At 39.9% G+C, this 14,671-nt stretch overlaps 1 protein-coding gene across 1 annotated transcript in view; it reads right to left on the reverse strand.

Moving 5' to 3' along the window:
• Positions 1 to 14,671, reverse strand: part of TFAP2D (transcription factor AP-2 delta (activating enhancer binding protein 2 delta)) — a 57,040-nt gene that overhangs the window by 30,839 nt on the left and 11,530 nt on the right. Inside the window, exons 4-5 of the mRNA XM_005862062.2 lie at positions 9,480 to 9,645; positions 9,193 to 9,311 (exon numbers count right to left, since the gene is read on the reverse strand). Coding sequence (XP_005862124.1) covers positions 9,193 to 9,311; positions 9,480 to 9,645 — 285 coding nt within the window. The remainder of the gene's footprint in view (positions 1 to 9,192; positions 9,312 to 9,479; positions 9,646 to 14,671) is intronic.

The raw sequence follows: 14,671 nt of genomic DNA on the forward strand, positions 1-14,671 counted from the left end.
ACAGTAACTTATAGTGAAAAGTGTGGTCCATAATGGGCCCCAAACATTTTCCTGTCTACCCCCATACGCATTCACAAGTACAGCTGCTCCTACCTTATTTCTGTGTGAGACAAGGTGGAATGCCCTGGTTCTTCTATTTTTTTTCCAGAACAGATTTAAGCTATTCCTTTATTTCAGTGCACTGTGCCACCTGACAACCAGTCCTCCACTCCTTCTTTACTTACTCAACTGAACAATACACTAACTTTAGCAAGTACACCCATTGTATTTCATGTCATTCCAAGAACACTGTAGAAGGAGGATACATTTTAGGAGGACGGTTTGGGGACTGGTGTTAATGCTTAGACAGGAGTATTCCAAGTGCAAGGCTTTAGGCTCTATGTGGCTACACCACCACTTCTAAAAAAGTGGAAACCATGAAGGAATATTCAACGTTTCCATAATAACAGCACCACTTGATGGCACGTATTGAGTAACTCTCTCAAAAAGCCGGCACAAGTAAAATTACAGAATATGGAAGAACATAAGAAGAGGGTTTGCTCCCTGGTTTCAGGGCACTCATATTTCCCACTCAGAAACAAAAAGTGAAAATGAAAGAAAAAAATTAAACGGCAATAATTGATGCCTCCTGGAAGTAGAAAGTTAATGGGAAAATGTTTTCTGAGGAGAGCCGATTGCTCATTTTGTTGAGATTCTGGGTTCCCACGGTATTTTACCAGAAGCAGATCTAAAATGCATTTTTAACAAAAAGGAAATACACCTGATTTTCAATTTTTTATATGGTCATTCGGGCTTATTTTTTCTTTTAAAATTATTGTATTTTAGGGGAAAGTATACTTTAGTCAACTAAATATCAATATCTAAAACTAATTTGTACTAAAGGACATTTCTACATTGTTATTCACTAGATAATTCTTACCAACTATCACTATAAATATTGCCTTAAAAACAATTTAGGTTTAACTTAGTATTGCACTACCCAATGTTATTAACTAAAAGGAAAATTCATATGTGTTCAATCCCAGTCACATATTTATGATTTCAGTCTTATTTACATGTACTGGGCAAGAGCACAATTAAGTCTACCTTTGGGATTATTCAAGAAAGTACCTATTAGAAAGCAAATCTGAGAATATGTTTAAACCTGGATATTACATTAAATAAATTATCTTAAACCTTGTCTGGTAAGCTCAGTGGCTAGAGCATTGACCTTGGACCAAAGGGTCACAGGTTTGATTCCTGGTCAAGGGAACATACTTCAGCTGCAGGTTCAATCCCCAGCCCCAACTAAGGTGTGTGTGGGAAGCAACCAATTGCTGTGTTTCTCTCTCACGTCAATGTTTCTCTCTCTCTCCCCCTCCTCCTGCCCTTCTAGTCTCTCTAAAAATCAATGGAGAAAATATCCTCAGGTGACTTGATTCCTGGTCAAGGGAACATACTGCAGTTGCAGGTTCAATCCCCAGCCCCAGCTAAGGTGTGTGTGAGAGGCAACCAATTGCTGTGTTTCTCTCTCATGTCAATGTTTCTCTGTCTCTCCCCCTCCTCCTACCCTTCTAGTCTCTCTAAAAGTCAATGGAGAAAATATCCTCAGGTGAGGATTAAAACAAACAAAAAAAATTATCTTATGATATCCAGCTACAGTAAACCATAGAGCTGCAGGACAAAGTTAATATATCTGTTATAGGTTTCCCCAAAGTATTCTGAAAGCAATGTACTCTACAACACTATATGTCATACAGTGTAAAATATAGACAGGTGCCTTATTATGTGGCAGGTTCCCTAGCTTAATGATGATTTTGTTTGAATGCCAACACTTAATTTTTCAAAGAGATAATTTTGTTCACCATTCCACACTTGGCACAGCATCTAATTCATAATAAGTACTCAGTGAACATTTGTTCAATGAAAAAGCTTTGAAATATTTTTTGGTTAATTGAAATAATAGTCTTGTGAGGCACCCTTTCCAAAGCATATAGTGAAAAGGTAGAACAAAAGAGAATTGCTACAAAGAGCAAAATATATAGCAAACCCATAGAAATAGATTATATTGTCTTATTAGTAGAGGCACTTAATAGACTATGGTTAAAGGCATTGTTTTTCAACACTTGCTACTTCCATAACCTAAGAGTTTATGGTTTATGTGTCTTTTAAAAAATATTTTTTTATTGAGGAAGGGAGAGGGAGAGAGATAGAAATATCAATGATAAGAGAGAATCATTGATTGGCAGCCTCCTGCATGCCCCACACTAGGGATTGAGCCCGTAACCCAGGCATATGCCCTGACTGGGAACTGAACCATGACCTCCTAGTTCATAGGTCAACATTCAATCATTGAGCCACTTTGGCTGGGCTATGTGTCTTTTTTTTTTTAAGTCAGGGTTCCACTCCATATCAGTTATTCTCTGGAGTCAGGGAATCTGCATTTTTTGAAAGCTCCTGCAGTAATCACAAGCCAGTGTTGAGAACCACTGCCCTAAGGGAAAGTATTATGTAGGAATTGACTATACGTATCCCCCAAATACAAGGAATCTGTGGCTTATTCAAAGGGAAGGCAGTCATTACAGAGCTAATATTAAACTGTCCATGCCTATATCTGGGCTCTTGCATGAGAAATTCTGCCTTATTATTTGGCTGATATAGTATAAACTCTAGAAACAGAAAAGAACATGTGATGGTAGAAGTGGAGACAGCAATATTAGGGAAACAAAGCCATCAGTCTATTGAAAAAGTATATTTGTGTAGGGATTTTTTGTGTAAGATTAAGTTTGCTTTTCATGCTAGTGAGGAAAAAATGGATTATCAACACCCAGTGTGGAGACAACTGGGTGGCCATATGGGGAAAAATAAAATAAAATTGGATCTATAACATACATCCAACAACAAAACAAAGTCTAGATACATCAAAGATTTAAACATAAAAAAGAACCACAAAGTAATTAGAAGATAACATGGGATTTAAAAAAAAAGGCCTTTTAAAGTATGATAATAAAAACTAGAAGCCATGGAATGAAATAGATGAGAAATATGATTATATTAACATCAAAAAGTTCTGCAGGACATAGACATAAACAAATCAAACAAACAAACCAAACAGACAAACAGCAAACAGATAAACCAAAGCCAGGAGTGGAGAAACTTTACAACTCATATCAGAGACATACAGCCAATTTTTCTGACATATAATGAGTATTTATGCATCAATGAGGAAAATATACAAACTCAACCCATAAGGATAAAGTAAATGAACATATAGAAAAGCTCATAAAATTTTCCTAAAAATATACACAACTCATCTTCCTTCATAGTGTAGGTAGCCTTTTTTATAATCAATCAAATTAGCAAAAATTAAAAAATTGACAGTATCCTGCTTGGATTATAGTAGAGGGAAGTACTATCATATCAATACTTCTTACCCCCATTGCTGATGGGATTCTAAATTTAAAACCACTATGGAGAACAATCTTCCATAAGCTTCTGAAATTACATATGTAAATATCTTTTAGCCCTGTAACACATCCCTGGGAATTTATTGAATAGATATGCTTGCATATCTGCAGAATTATTTACATTTAAGTGTGAGGTTACTCATTGTACAGCACTGTTTGTAATAGCTGAAGATTAAAAACACCTATATGAAATTCAGTATGGCACTGGTTAAATAAATTACAATGCACTCAAACAATAGAATACCATGAGTGTTTTAAAGAATGGACAACTTATAATTACTAAAAAAAAAGAACACTAAGATAAGATGAGAAAAAAAACTCAACAAGCAGAAAGTGCGTATAGTAGAAAACGAATGCATATACTCGTGTCATTGGAAAGGAATAGAGTAACCAATGACATTTGTTTTCTTCCAGTAGGGGAACTGAATGATTGAAGAACAAAGAAAAAAGGAGGTAATTCACTATATATTCTCTTTCAACTTTTGTATTTTTTACCATTTGTATAAATTATCTATTTAAAATGATATGAATTCAAAGCAAACTTACTCTCTGGCCCTGTTCTTACATTTAATTCTAAACTCAAACATCTGTTGTAAATTAAAACATGAGCAATTCCAAAACATCCACTGCTGCTCAGTAGGAGTTAGACATCAATAATAACAATTGCAATTTTATTAGAACACGTGGGAATGTTGATAAATGTGAATATTGGGAGAAAAGCAGAACAGAGTGGTTGAAAAGCGTATTAGTTGAGGCATAAAGTTTGAATGACAGTAACAGAAAAAAGAAAATGAAATCACAAGGGAAATAATGCAGAGACATGTCTTTAGTGAGCATTACAGCTTACAACAATGTGTAATGAGCTGGACCAAAGGGGGCAATAGTAGCTTCAACACATTTGCCACAGCAATGTGCTTGCACATTCTGCCACAGTCACCATGAGAAGCAGGAATGTAAGGACACTCTGAGCACATAGTCAAACACAAAGTCATAATGTGTAGTAGCCTATTTCCTCTGCCTCAACCTCTTCCCCCTAAAAATGAATGAAATCATAGATTCGGGTAATATTAGGAAGTAAGTAAATGATTTATGTTCATCTAAGAAGGTGTCTATTTGTTCATAACATTGTATGATACAATCTCTGTTTCATTGTGATCAATTATTGAAAATTCTGATAAATACTAGTTCTTACTAATACCATTTATCAAAGCAGCGTCTCTCAGATAGAAATTATTCTATAACTTAGAATAAGAAATTTATAGCCCGGCTGGCATGGGTAGGTGGTTGAGCATCAACCTATGAACCAGGAGGTCACGGTTCGATTCTTGGTCAGGGCACATGCCCGGGTTGCGAGCTTGATCCTCAGTAGGGGCCATGCAGGAGGCAGCCAATCAATGATTCTCTCTTATCATTGATGTTCCTATATCTCCCTCCTTCTCCCTTCCTCTCTGAAATCAATAAAAATATATTAAAAACAAGAAAAAAGAAATTTACAGATGAAATAATACCTATTGGCCTGGGAGAAAAAAGGTCATTTTCTGAGACCTTGAAATGAATGTGTAACACAGGCTTTACTAGCATTACTCTATTGAGCCCAATTCCATTGACAGCTGTGAAATGCACAGCCCAAAGCTAGAGCGTTTGTGTGCCAATGGGAACACCAGAGAACCTCATGATGAGGTGTTCCAGGGGATTGTCTGACTAAACAAGCACCAATTAGAGTTATTATGACAAAGAGTCAATTTATTATCCTTTTTATATCATGCATAGTTTTAGAAGAAAGCTGAAAATCTTTATCCCCAAGGAAGGACAATGTGGGAATGTGATGTCTGAAATGGGTAGTGGAGGAGTTATTTGGGGATGATAGTCCTTTCAGACCTATAATTGCCATGAGTCCCTGGAAACTAGCCTTAAGCTCCACAGTTCATTAAACACCCATTGTGGTACCTATATAAAAGGCAATGAGACTATCAGCTTTGTTCTCAACCCCATGAGAAGAGCAACTGATGGTAAGCATGCCCTGTGCATGCATTATCAAAATTCTTGGCAAAAGAATGTTAGTGTTTGAATCCTAGAAGCCTCAAGCAGTGAACAATACCTCTTCTTAAAATAAAAAGCCGTGAACTAATCACATATCAAGCAAACGTGATGTACCTCCACTTGCTACTGCCTCTTCTATGGGAAAGAATTAATTGTCAAATTGGTTGTTCTTTTCCCTGGTTTCCTGGCAATGCAATTGCATAGGCTCGGTATTAAAGAAAACAGGGAAATAGCACCAAGTGATAGCATTCCTTTCTCTTACCTTTAGTTGGTATGTTTGGACTAGAAAAAAAGGGTTTGTAGGGTAATCTTATAACTGACTGAATGAATGGACACCCTATTGAAACTACAAGAGACACTGTTGATAATCAGAAAAGAGAAACAAACCAAGATGCAATGCGATCCTAAATTCGGGCGACTAAGTAGTGTCAGAGAGTTCAAGTGATGGCTTGCAGGGATCAGGCCAAAATCTACTCTCTGACATCCGCCGAGGAATCCTGGATTGCGAGAGGATGCAGACCAGGCCGAGGGACCCCACCAGTGCACGAATCTGTGGACTGAGCCTTTAGTGAATATAAGAAAGCTGAGGGACCATTTTTGATGAATAGAAATCTAAATTTTTAAATTTTTTGAAAAAAAAATCTAAAATGTTGCTGGCTTTTACAAAAATGTTTGCTTGAAGAGGAAAAATATTACCCAGAGACATGATTAATTCAAAGCCACCAACTAGTAACATGGTGAGGTTTTAATTTATGTACCACCTAACACTGCACAAGCAAAACAAACCTGAGATAACAGAATCAGACCCATGTTAGCACAGAAAGAATCAAGGTCACAAAAGTACTAAAGAGAAGCATCAACTATTTCAATATCCCAAGAGATTGATAAATGGGAGTTGGGTCACCATTATTCTGTATAGAGCTGGCATCACCCAGAGGATTCCAAGGACTCTGAGCCTAACACAGCACATGGCATCTTGCTGGCTGGAAAAGAGCCATCAGTTGTCACCACTAGCCCAATGAACCCTATTTTAATTTAGGTGGAACGTCCTTGTTCTTCAAATGTAAAGCTCTCTTTATGTTCTAAAATTTGTTTTTTTTAAACTGTGGGCCATGACCCAAGATTCAATAGTCTTTAAATAAATTTAGTGGGATTACAATCAGCATTTAAAAAGAAAGCAAATATATGGAATAGAATAAAAATATCAGAAAACATAGCAGTTAATGATGAAACTTAAAATGTGTGTGTGTGTGTGTGTGTGTGTGTGTGTGTGTGTGTGTGTGTGTGTAATACAGTGTGCATTTGAGGATCATAATGTAATATGTGAGAAGTTGAGGAATGGAAAAGGTCCCTTTGCTCCTAACTCTCTTTTCCTCAGTTCCATCAAAGTGCCTGGAATTCAACAACAACAAAAAAGATATATTTCTCTACACCATTAGTATTTTGGGGACTTCAAATGTTAATTAATTTGAGTTGTATCTGGGAAGAATAAAATCTTAAGCTTCATCAGCAAAGGTTGATGTGACTCCTCTGTAAGCAGAGACCAAATGAGTAGAACACAAGTTAGGCACTTTTGTGATAGGTAGGCACTTCGGTGAGAGGCAGCTGAAGGAGTATATGGCAAGACCACGAGATCATCCTAGGATCTCACATATTTAACCTGCATCCTCTCTGTTAGCATCGATCGACGATTCCCACACAGGATACTCCAGTGCTTTTGGCTACTATAAAAATCAATAAGAAGAATTGCGAATATATCCTTTTATGGCTCTTCAGTTTGTACTGCCCAGTATATTCACAGAAACCATGGAGAAAAGTCTTTCTTAAGGCCTTTACTTTTCACATATGTTACAAATTTCATGAGAATTCATAGTCAGTCCATCCTATGTGGTGGAAAGGATCTCAGGAAACAGAGCAATGACCCTTAAACCTCATTAAATCAGAATCACTGGGGGTGTTTTTAAAAAATATAGATGCCTGGGCCATACCCCCAGAGAATGATTTCAATTGATGAAGGGATGGGGTCCAAGCATTTTAAATAAACCTCTCAGTCAATTCCACTTCAGAGTTGGGTGTAAGAACCAATCAAGTCCCACTATCCATGCGATTCCTATTACATCGTGAACAATTGTTGTGTTAAATAGCTATAATTTTAATGATGTTCTCACTTAAATTGAGCAGAAATCTTTCTCCTTTTAGAATCAACACCTTAGTCATTTTTTCTACTTTGCCCTTCTTCCCAGTCCCCCAACCCATATGAGTGGATGACTGGTCAACTCCTTGTACCATATGTCATCTTGCAGTATGAACTCACTCAAGCAAACACAGCACAGCTAGAGAATACAGTAACAGTAATACTTAGTGAATGTTAGTGGCCAATAACATTATTGTTGTAGTTGTTATTATTACAATTAGAGAACAATGCAAATATAACGGTTAACAGCAAAGTCACCAAAGCAATTTTGCCAAGACAAATGTCAAGAACACACTACTTCACAAAGTTGTACAAATAAGTGGTATGCATTGATAATCCGCAAAAATACAGGATGCTTGTTTTTGTGTGTCACTTACTTTTCACCTCCTACAGCGCCTTGTAGACAAGTGAGCAACCAATGCAAGAAAAGTGCCATAGGAGTACTTAAGTGACTCTTGGGAAAAAGCCTCTTTGTTCATATTTAAAACAATAGCATTCTGGGTTACAGAACTCTCCTTTAACATTCAAAAGCTCCCCCATAGAGTTAAAAGGAAACTTCAATAATACTTCTTCTTAGAAGAAGATTGAATGAGAATATGCAAAGTTTAGTCCTCATAGAAGAAACAAAAGATAAATGGGGGGTGGGGGGGAATAACTTCTGGGAACATATTTCTACCTCTGTCTCTACCCCACTGGTTAACCTTAACTTTTCTGTAACTCAGTTTCTCTACCCATAAGCCATGGAACTGCACGGTACTTTAGGAGACAGATGTCTGCTAGGATTCAAATGATGTGTCCTCAGGCTCAGTATCATGCCTAGACTCCCATGAACTCTTTCTAAGAATTATTATTTATCCTATAGATCATGTTGTACTGAGTTACAATGATTTAAGTCAAATTGATCTAAACTCTAAAACAAACAATAATAAAAATGACAATAGTACAGACAATTTTTGATGCTGATATTTAGGGCATACTTGTTAAAGTACCTCAATCTTCCATTGTTGCATTCTTCCCTATTATTGCTGAGATCCATAAATTAAATAATGTTATGAGTTATCTGATCTTTATATTAAGTGCAATTTAGTAATTATTAAGATGAATTGGAAACTTTGATTGTAACTGTTAACTATCCTGCTTAACAGTATAGACCAGCGATTTTCAACCGGTGTGTCACAAGAATTTTTAAAACACGCAATACCTGACTATTCAGTCAAGGGCACTGACCTCTTTTCCCTAGGATTGTCAAATTAATAAAATGACAATAGCCAACACAATAATAGCTGTCTGGTGTGAATGAACCAAAATTATGCCTATTTTTTATCAGATCAGCAAAAATATATTTTTTGGTGCGCCGCAGAATTTTAGTAATTAATTTCCGTGTGCCATGAGATGAAAAAGGTTGAAAATCACTGGCATAGACAAAAGTTAGAGACAGCATAATGTAACAATCCTGAGCTTCAAAGAATTGCTAACCTTCCATCGTTACTCTGCAGAGCTGAAAAGCCATACCTTCAACTAAGGAAGTGAGGAGGGTAACATTGGCTGCTTTCCGTCTTCCTGCAGGTAAGTTCAGGCCAAGCCTATCCAGCTTCTCTCTCAGGCAGCGGCCCCCATTCTTGGACTTTGCTCTGTCCAAACACAAGCAAACACTAAGTTTTGACAATTCACATTCTGAGGGAAAATATGAGAACTCTTGACCACTTGAGGAATTCAACATGGGACAGAAGATGTAAGAGCTGAGGGTTGGGGAGTGTGGTATCGGAGACCCACAGGGCTGGAAAACAACTTTAACATACCTTCTCAAAATGCCTCCCAGGAGTGAAGCATTGAGGCATTCTGGTGGTGAGAGGCGCCTCTTCACCTCCGCAATGGTCACCTTATATTTGGAAGTAGAACTGAGAAGGGACAGCCGGCCAGGGACAGAGCAAAACAAGTCTGTGGGGTTGACCACACAGGTACCACCTTTGGAGGAAAAAGCATATTGTATATTAATGACAGTGGAGATGATGACTGCATGAAAGACAGTTAACACCAAGGCTCTCCTCAGGATTCAGGGATGCATCGCACACCTTCCTTACACGCACATCAGCTGAATCATCTCAGAGCTGCTCTGAAGATGTCCTTTCAAATGACACTCAACGTTTTGTCTTTCAAATATCTACTGGAGATGTTTATGATAGATTATCTTAACTTAAGTAAAAATTAGCATACTGTGGAGTGTAGGCTGACCCATCAGTGTTCATTTTGATATCATCCATGCCAAGAAACACTTCAATTAATTAAAACCTCCAAACTCCACCAATTAATCACGCAAAAGGTAGGTATTATTTATCCATGGCTGTGTGTATATGTATGTGTGTGCACATAGACGGATTTTTTTTATCCATGACTTAATATATAGACAAAATTTTTGAAAGCTCTTTTCCAAAAAGCTTGAGAGCTGCCATCTCCCTCCTGTATACGTCTACCAACTACAGGCACCACTAAAATTCATTTGCCCAGCCCTGACCAGTTTGACTCAGTGGATACAGCGTCGGCCTACAGACTGAAGGGTCCCAGGTTCGATTCCGGTCAAGGGCATGTACCCTGGTTGTGGGCACATCCCCAGTGGGGGTTGTGCAGGAGGCAGCTGATTGGTGTTTCTCTCTCATCGATGTTTCTAGCTCTCTGTTCCTCTCCCTTCCTCTCTGTAAAAAATCAACAAATTATTAAAATAAATAAATAAATAAAAATAAAATAAAATTCATTTGCCAACTTCCTCTCTCATCGTTTCTAGCTCTCTGTTCCTCTCCCTTCCTCTCTGTAAAAAATCAACAAATTATTAAAATAAATAAATAAATAAAAATAAAATAAAATTCATTTGCCAACTTCCAACACATGTGGGTGGATAATAGGTCAACCCTTGGGATCAGCACACACAGTCAACCACAGCACATGACCTAGCATACAGTAACAGGAACACGGTAAATGTGAGTGGCCAATAATCTCCAGGAAGCCCCTGGAGCTCTGCTCTCCTCCACGAACAAGAGCACACTCCTAACCTCAGGCAGCTGAAGTAGAGCTGAGGACCCAGGATGATCCTTGCTGGGGAGAGTTTCCTGCTGCTCAGTCCTCCCTTACTGCATAATTCCTGAGCCAATGTCCACACTGCTAACAAGGAGGCTACAAAGCCCCAGGATCCAAGGCTGCTCTCAGCTTCCCACCCCCCAATTCACTGAGCAAGCGGAGGGAAGAGCTTCCTTGGCAAAGTCAAATTCAAAGTTTGCTTTTCTGAGCATACATTTGATTTCTTCGGTTATGAGCTATTTTAGACTCATCTCCAGAAAAGGCTAAAGTTCTATGACAAAAAAGAAGGGGGAAAAAATGTAGGTAGAGGGAGAAAATGCTCAGGAGAGTGTTATCCAAAATCTTTTTACTCAATGGGTGGTCCTCAACTGGCATCTCCTAGGAGCTCCTTAGAAATGCAGAATCTCAGGCCCAACCCCAGACCTTCTGGGTCAGAATCTGCATTTTAAAAGACCCCCAGGTGGTTTGTGTGTGCATTAAAGTTTGAGAAGCACTGGTCTAGGACTCACCACCGGCCTCCCACATACTCCTGCCCTCCTACTGAGCAGCTCAGAAGGAATGTATGTCAGTGGAGTCTCTGGTATTTAGATTCTGGGCACAGTTACTAAGGAACCTGGGAGGATATTTAAAAAGGCAAAGGGGTCCTGGACCTGGGTGGAGAGAACAGGCTAACCTTGCCCTACTCTTAAAGTGTTTCCACCCCTGTACTTTCTGGAATTCCTACTGGCCGTCTTACCGTTATCTGAATTTCTCCCCAAAGTGCTGGGACTAACATCTTTCTCCCTGAGCATTCTGTGGCCGGTGATCACCCTGCATGTCCCTCAAAGGCAGAAGAGGGGATAGTGAGAACATCAGAGGAGCTAGCCCTCTCCAGGCCGGAAGGTGGGTCCTGTACACTAGGCTAAATTGCCTGTGCTAGTGCCTGGATACCTGCCATTAGTTAAAATCTGAGGGGCCATCATCTTAATTGTCAAACTGAATTTTTTTATTATTATTAAACTTGTGGCCAACACCATGGGAAACCATGCAAATGCCTTCTGCAGGAGCTAGAAACACAAATGTACCTGTGCTTCCCCACCTGTCATTCTCAGAAACAATTTTAAAATAATAGCAGAGTACTCACCCCTTATGCACAGGGGATATGTTCCAAGACTCTGAGTAGAAGTCTGAAACCACAGATAGTACTGAACCCTATATATACTATATTTTTCCTATATATACTCATATATATAGGAAATACTTTGGCATATCCGAATTGCCAGGATCACTACTCTTGCACTTTGGAGTCATTATTAAGTAAAATAAGGGTTACTTGAACACAAGCACTGTGATTAGTCGTCGATCTGATAACCTAGATGGCTACCAAGTGACTAATGAGTAGACAGACTATGTAATATGGATATACTGGGCCAAGGGGTGATTCATGTCCAGGGCAGGACTAAGTGGACAGCACGGGATTTCATCACTCTACTCAGAACGACATGCAATTTAAAATGTATGAATTGTTTACTTCTGAAATTTTCTATTTAATATTTTCAGACTGCAGTAGACCTTAGGTAACTGATACTGTGGAAAGTAAAATTGAGGCTAAGAGGGAACTGCTATAATGATAATAATAATAATACAGTTCTCCTAGATTTCTGGACTCAAAAACACGACTATACTTTGGGTTATGCTCTCACTTTATACCTACAGATGCAAAATGCATTTTAAAAACAAACGTGTGACTTCGAAAGCATTGAGATGAACAGGAAAGTAAGCTAGGTATCAGTGAACCTGGGCTTTAGTGTCATATTATGAGAACTGAGAACCTGAGAACCTTAGAATTTAGGTCACTGTGAGGTCATCTGAAGCAAAAATATTTTTAAAAAGCCATAATGATATCTATAGTCAAAATTCACCCAGCCCTCTACTGAAAATGGGCCTCCACCCACAGCCACTATGAATCATAAGCAAATGCATATTCTTACATAAAGCCCCTTCTCTTGTACACTAGCCAGTACACAATTGAGGACACAGGACCGCTCACCCAATGCGTCTCAAGTTTATTATGAGTGAGAAAAAAGGGTCTGTGCCTGTGTTATGTTCCTGGTTGCTAAGGGAAAGGACACACTTTTAGACCTTTCCTATCTTTACTAATGTACAGTGGGTTTAAAACCTTATTTAGAGAGATTCAAAATATTATAATTTTTGTAAAAGGAGCCAAATTAGGCGTTCTCCAAGAGGAAGCAGCACTCTTTGGGAAAGAAAAACCCCGTGTGCTGAAAACCAGCTGCTCCCAGGGAAGCCCTTGGTCAGCTACCCAGCTAAGCGCTAGCTCTCTGGGCCCTTGGTCTTTCTCCCCTGCATCCAGGTTGGGTTTCTGGCTTATGCTCAGATAAGCATTTAGTAGGTAAGTCATACAGGCTGCATATTAAGAGTATGCTTGATGCACACACAAATTGCCTGGAGGATTTATTTTGTATTCAGATTAGCCATCAACTCTAGAGTCTTTTGCTTTTTATGTCATAGCATCTTTAAAGGGAATTTCTGTTGCTTTGATACTTGGCATTGCTGCAGCCTTAGGGAACTCTCTTGTCCTGGCTAAAGATTTGGCAACTTGTAAAGTTTACAGTAGCATGGGGAACCTCCTGCTATTCTCCCCAGTTTATTTTGAAGGGAGGAATTAAAAAGCAATAGGTCAACATAGCCAGAGTTCTGCATTTGGAATGAAGGTTCCAAGGAGGTGGGGATTCTTGAAGGGGATCCAGACAACTGATGGCCATGGTGAGATTTCAAAGAAGGAGCGTCATGCAAGCGTCAACCATGCCCAGCCATTTACAGCGTCCATCCCCAATGTTACTAGTTGAAATTCCTCATGTGCCTGTGTTGCCTGCCAGCTCTTATTGAACTTATGTAATATTCATTCTAGATCCAGCACTCCGGTAAGGGGTGTCTCTGGTGCCACAGCCAGGGTCCTCACACAGAACTCTTAGAGTACATCTCTTTTCCGTTCATAGTGCAGAGAAGCGATACTTCCACAAAGGTCATTGTTTTTTAAACTGAAACCTGGAGATAGGGTGTCCTATTTCCAGTGCCGCTGTAAACTTAGATGTGTAGCTACAGTAACAGCCTAAGAAATCAGGGACTATCTACACAAGGCCACTCACCTAGGACTTGGCTATCATAAAAGGGATTAACTTTGCCACCGCTATAGGAAAATGTCAGCCAAGGGCTTAGTGTGTATGACAGTCATGCACAAAAGAATAGAAGCAGATCCTTCAGCCAGCAGACCTTGTTAGATCCCAGGCCTCTAGAAGAAGCAGGGGGCTGGGGCTGCGCCCTCTGTGGCCTGGCTGGACAAGTCTGGCCCTGTGTCTGCAGGCATGGTGGGGGAGGGAGGGTGGAAAGAGGACTGGGCTGCAAGTAACGGGCTGGCCTACTAGTGATCCATTCGATTGTAGGCGAATAACTCTGGAACTCAGTCTGGCCATCTGAAAAATGGGGATGCTCACAGCTGCTCTACTTACTTTCCCAGACTGTGAGGAGGTGCAATAGGAAACGGATACACGCATGCTCAGCGCCCTGAGCAAAAGCCACCCAATCCCACCATGGCGCTGAGCAACTACCACGTCACTGGGTGCGAGCTGTGGAGCGTGACAAGATCCCCACCCACCTTTTTTGCTCTGCTTCGGGATTAGAAAGCCACGCGCCAACGCGCTTTTTCCTCTTCTCATCCCAGGCAATTAGGGCAGAGGAAACAGCCACGGTCGTCTCCGAGGAACCGCGGCTCCCCTGGCGCCCCCAAAGCTGCCTCTAAGCCACGGGTGCCCTCTGAGTGCCCCCCACCCGCCTCAAGAACAGAGCGGGTGCCGGCCGGAGGCCCCGCGCGTCCTCCAGGTGCGATCGATACCTCCTGCCGGGCTTCCGCGCGGCCGGTGCG

This window comes from Myotis brandtii, unplaced genomic scaffold (genome assembly GCF_000412655.1).
Source record: "Myotis brandtii unplaced genomic scaffold, ASM41265v1 scaffold16, whole genome shotgun sequence".
NCBI classification, from domain to species: domain Eukaryota; kingdom Metazoa; phylum Chordata; class Mammalia; order Chiroptera; family Vespertilionidae; genus Myotis; species Myotis brandtii.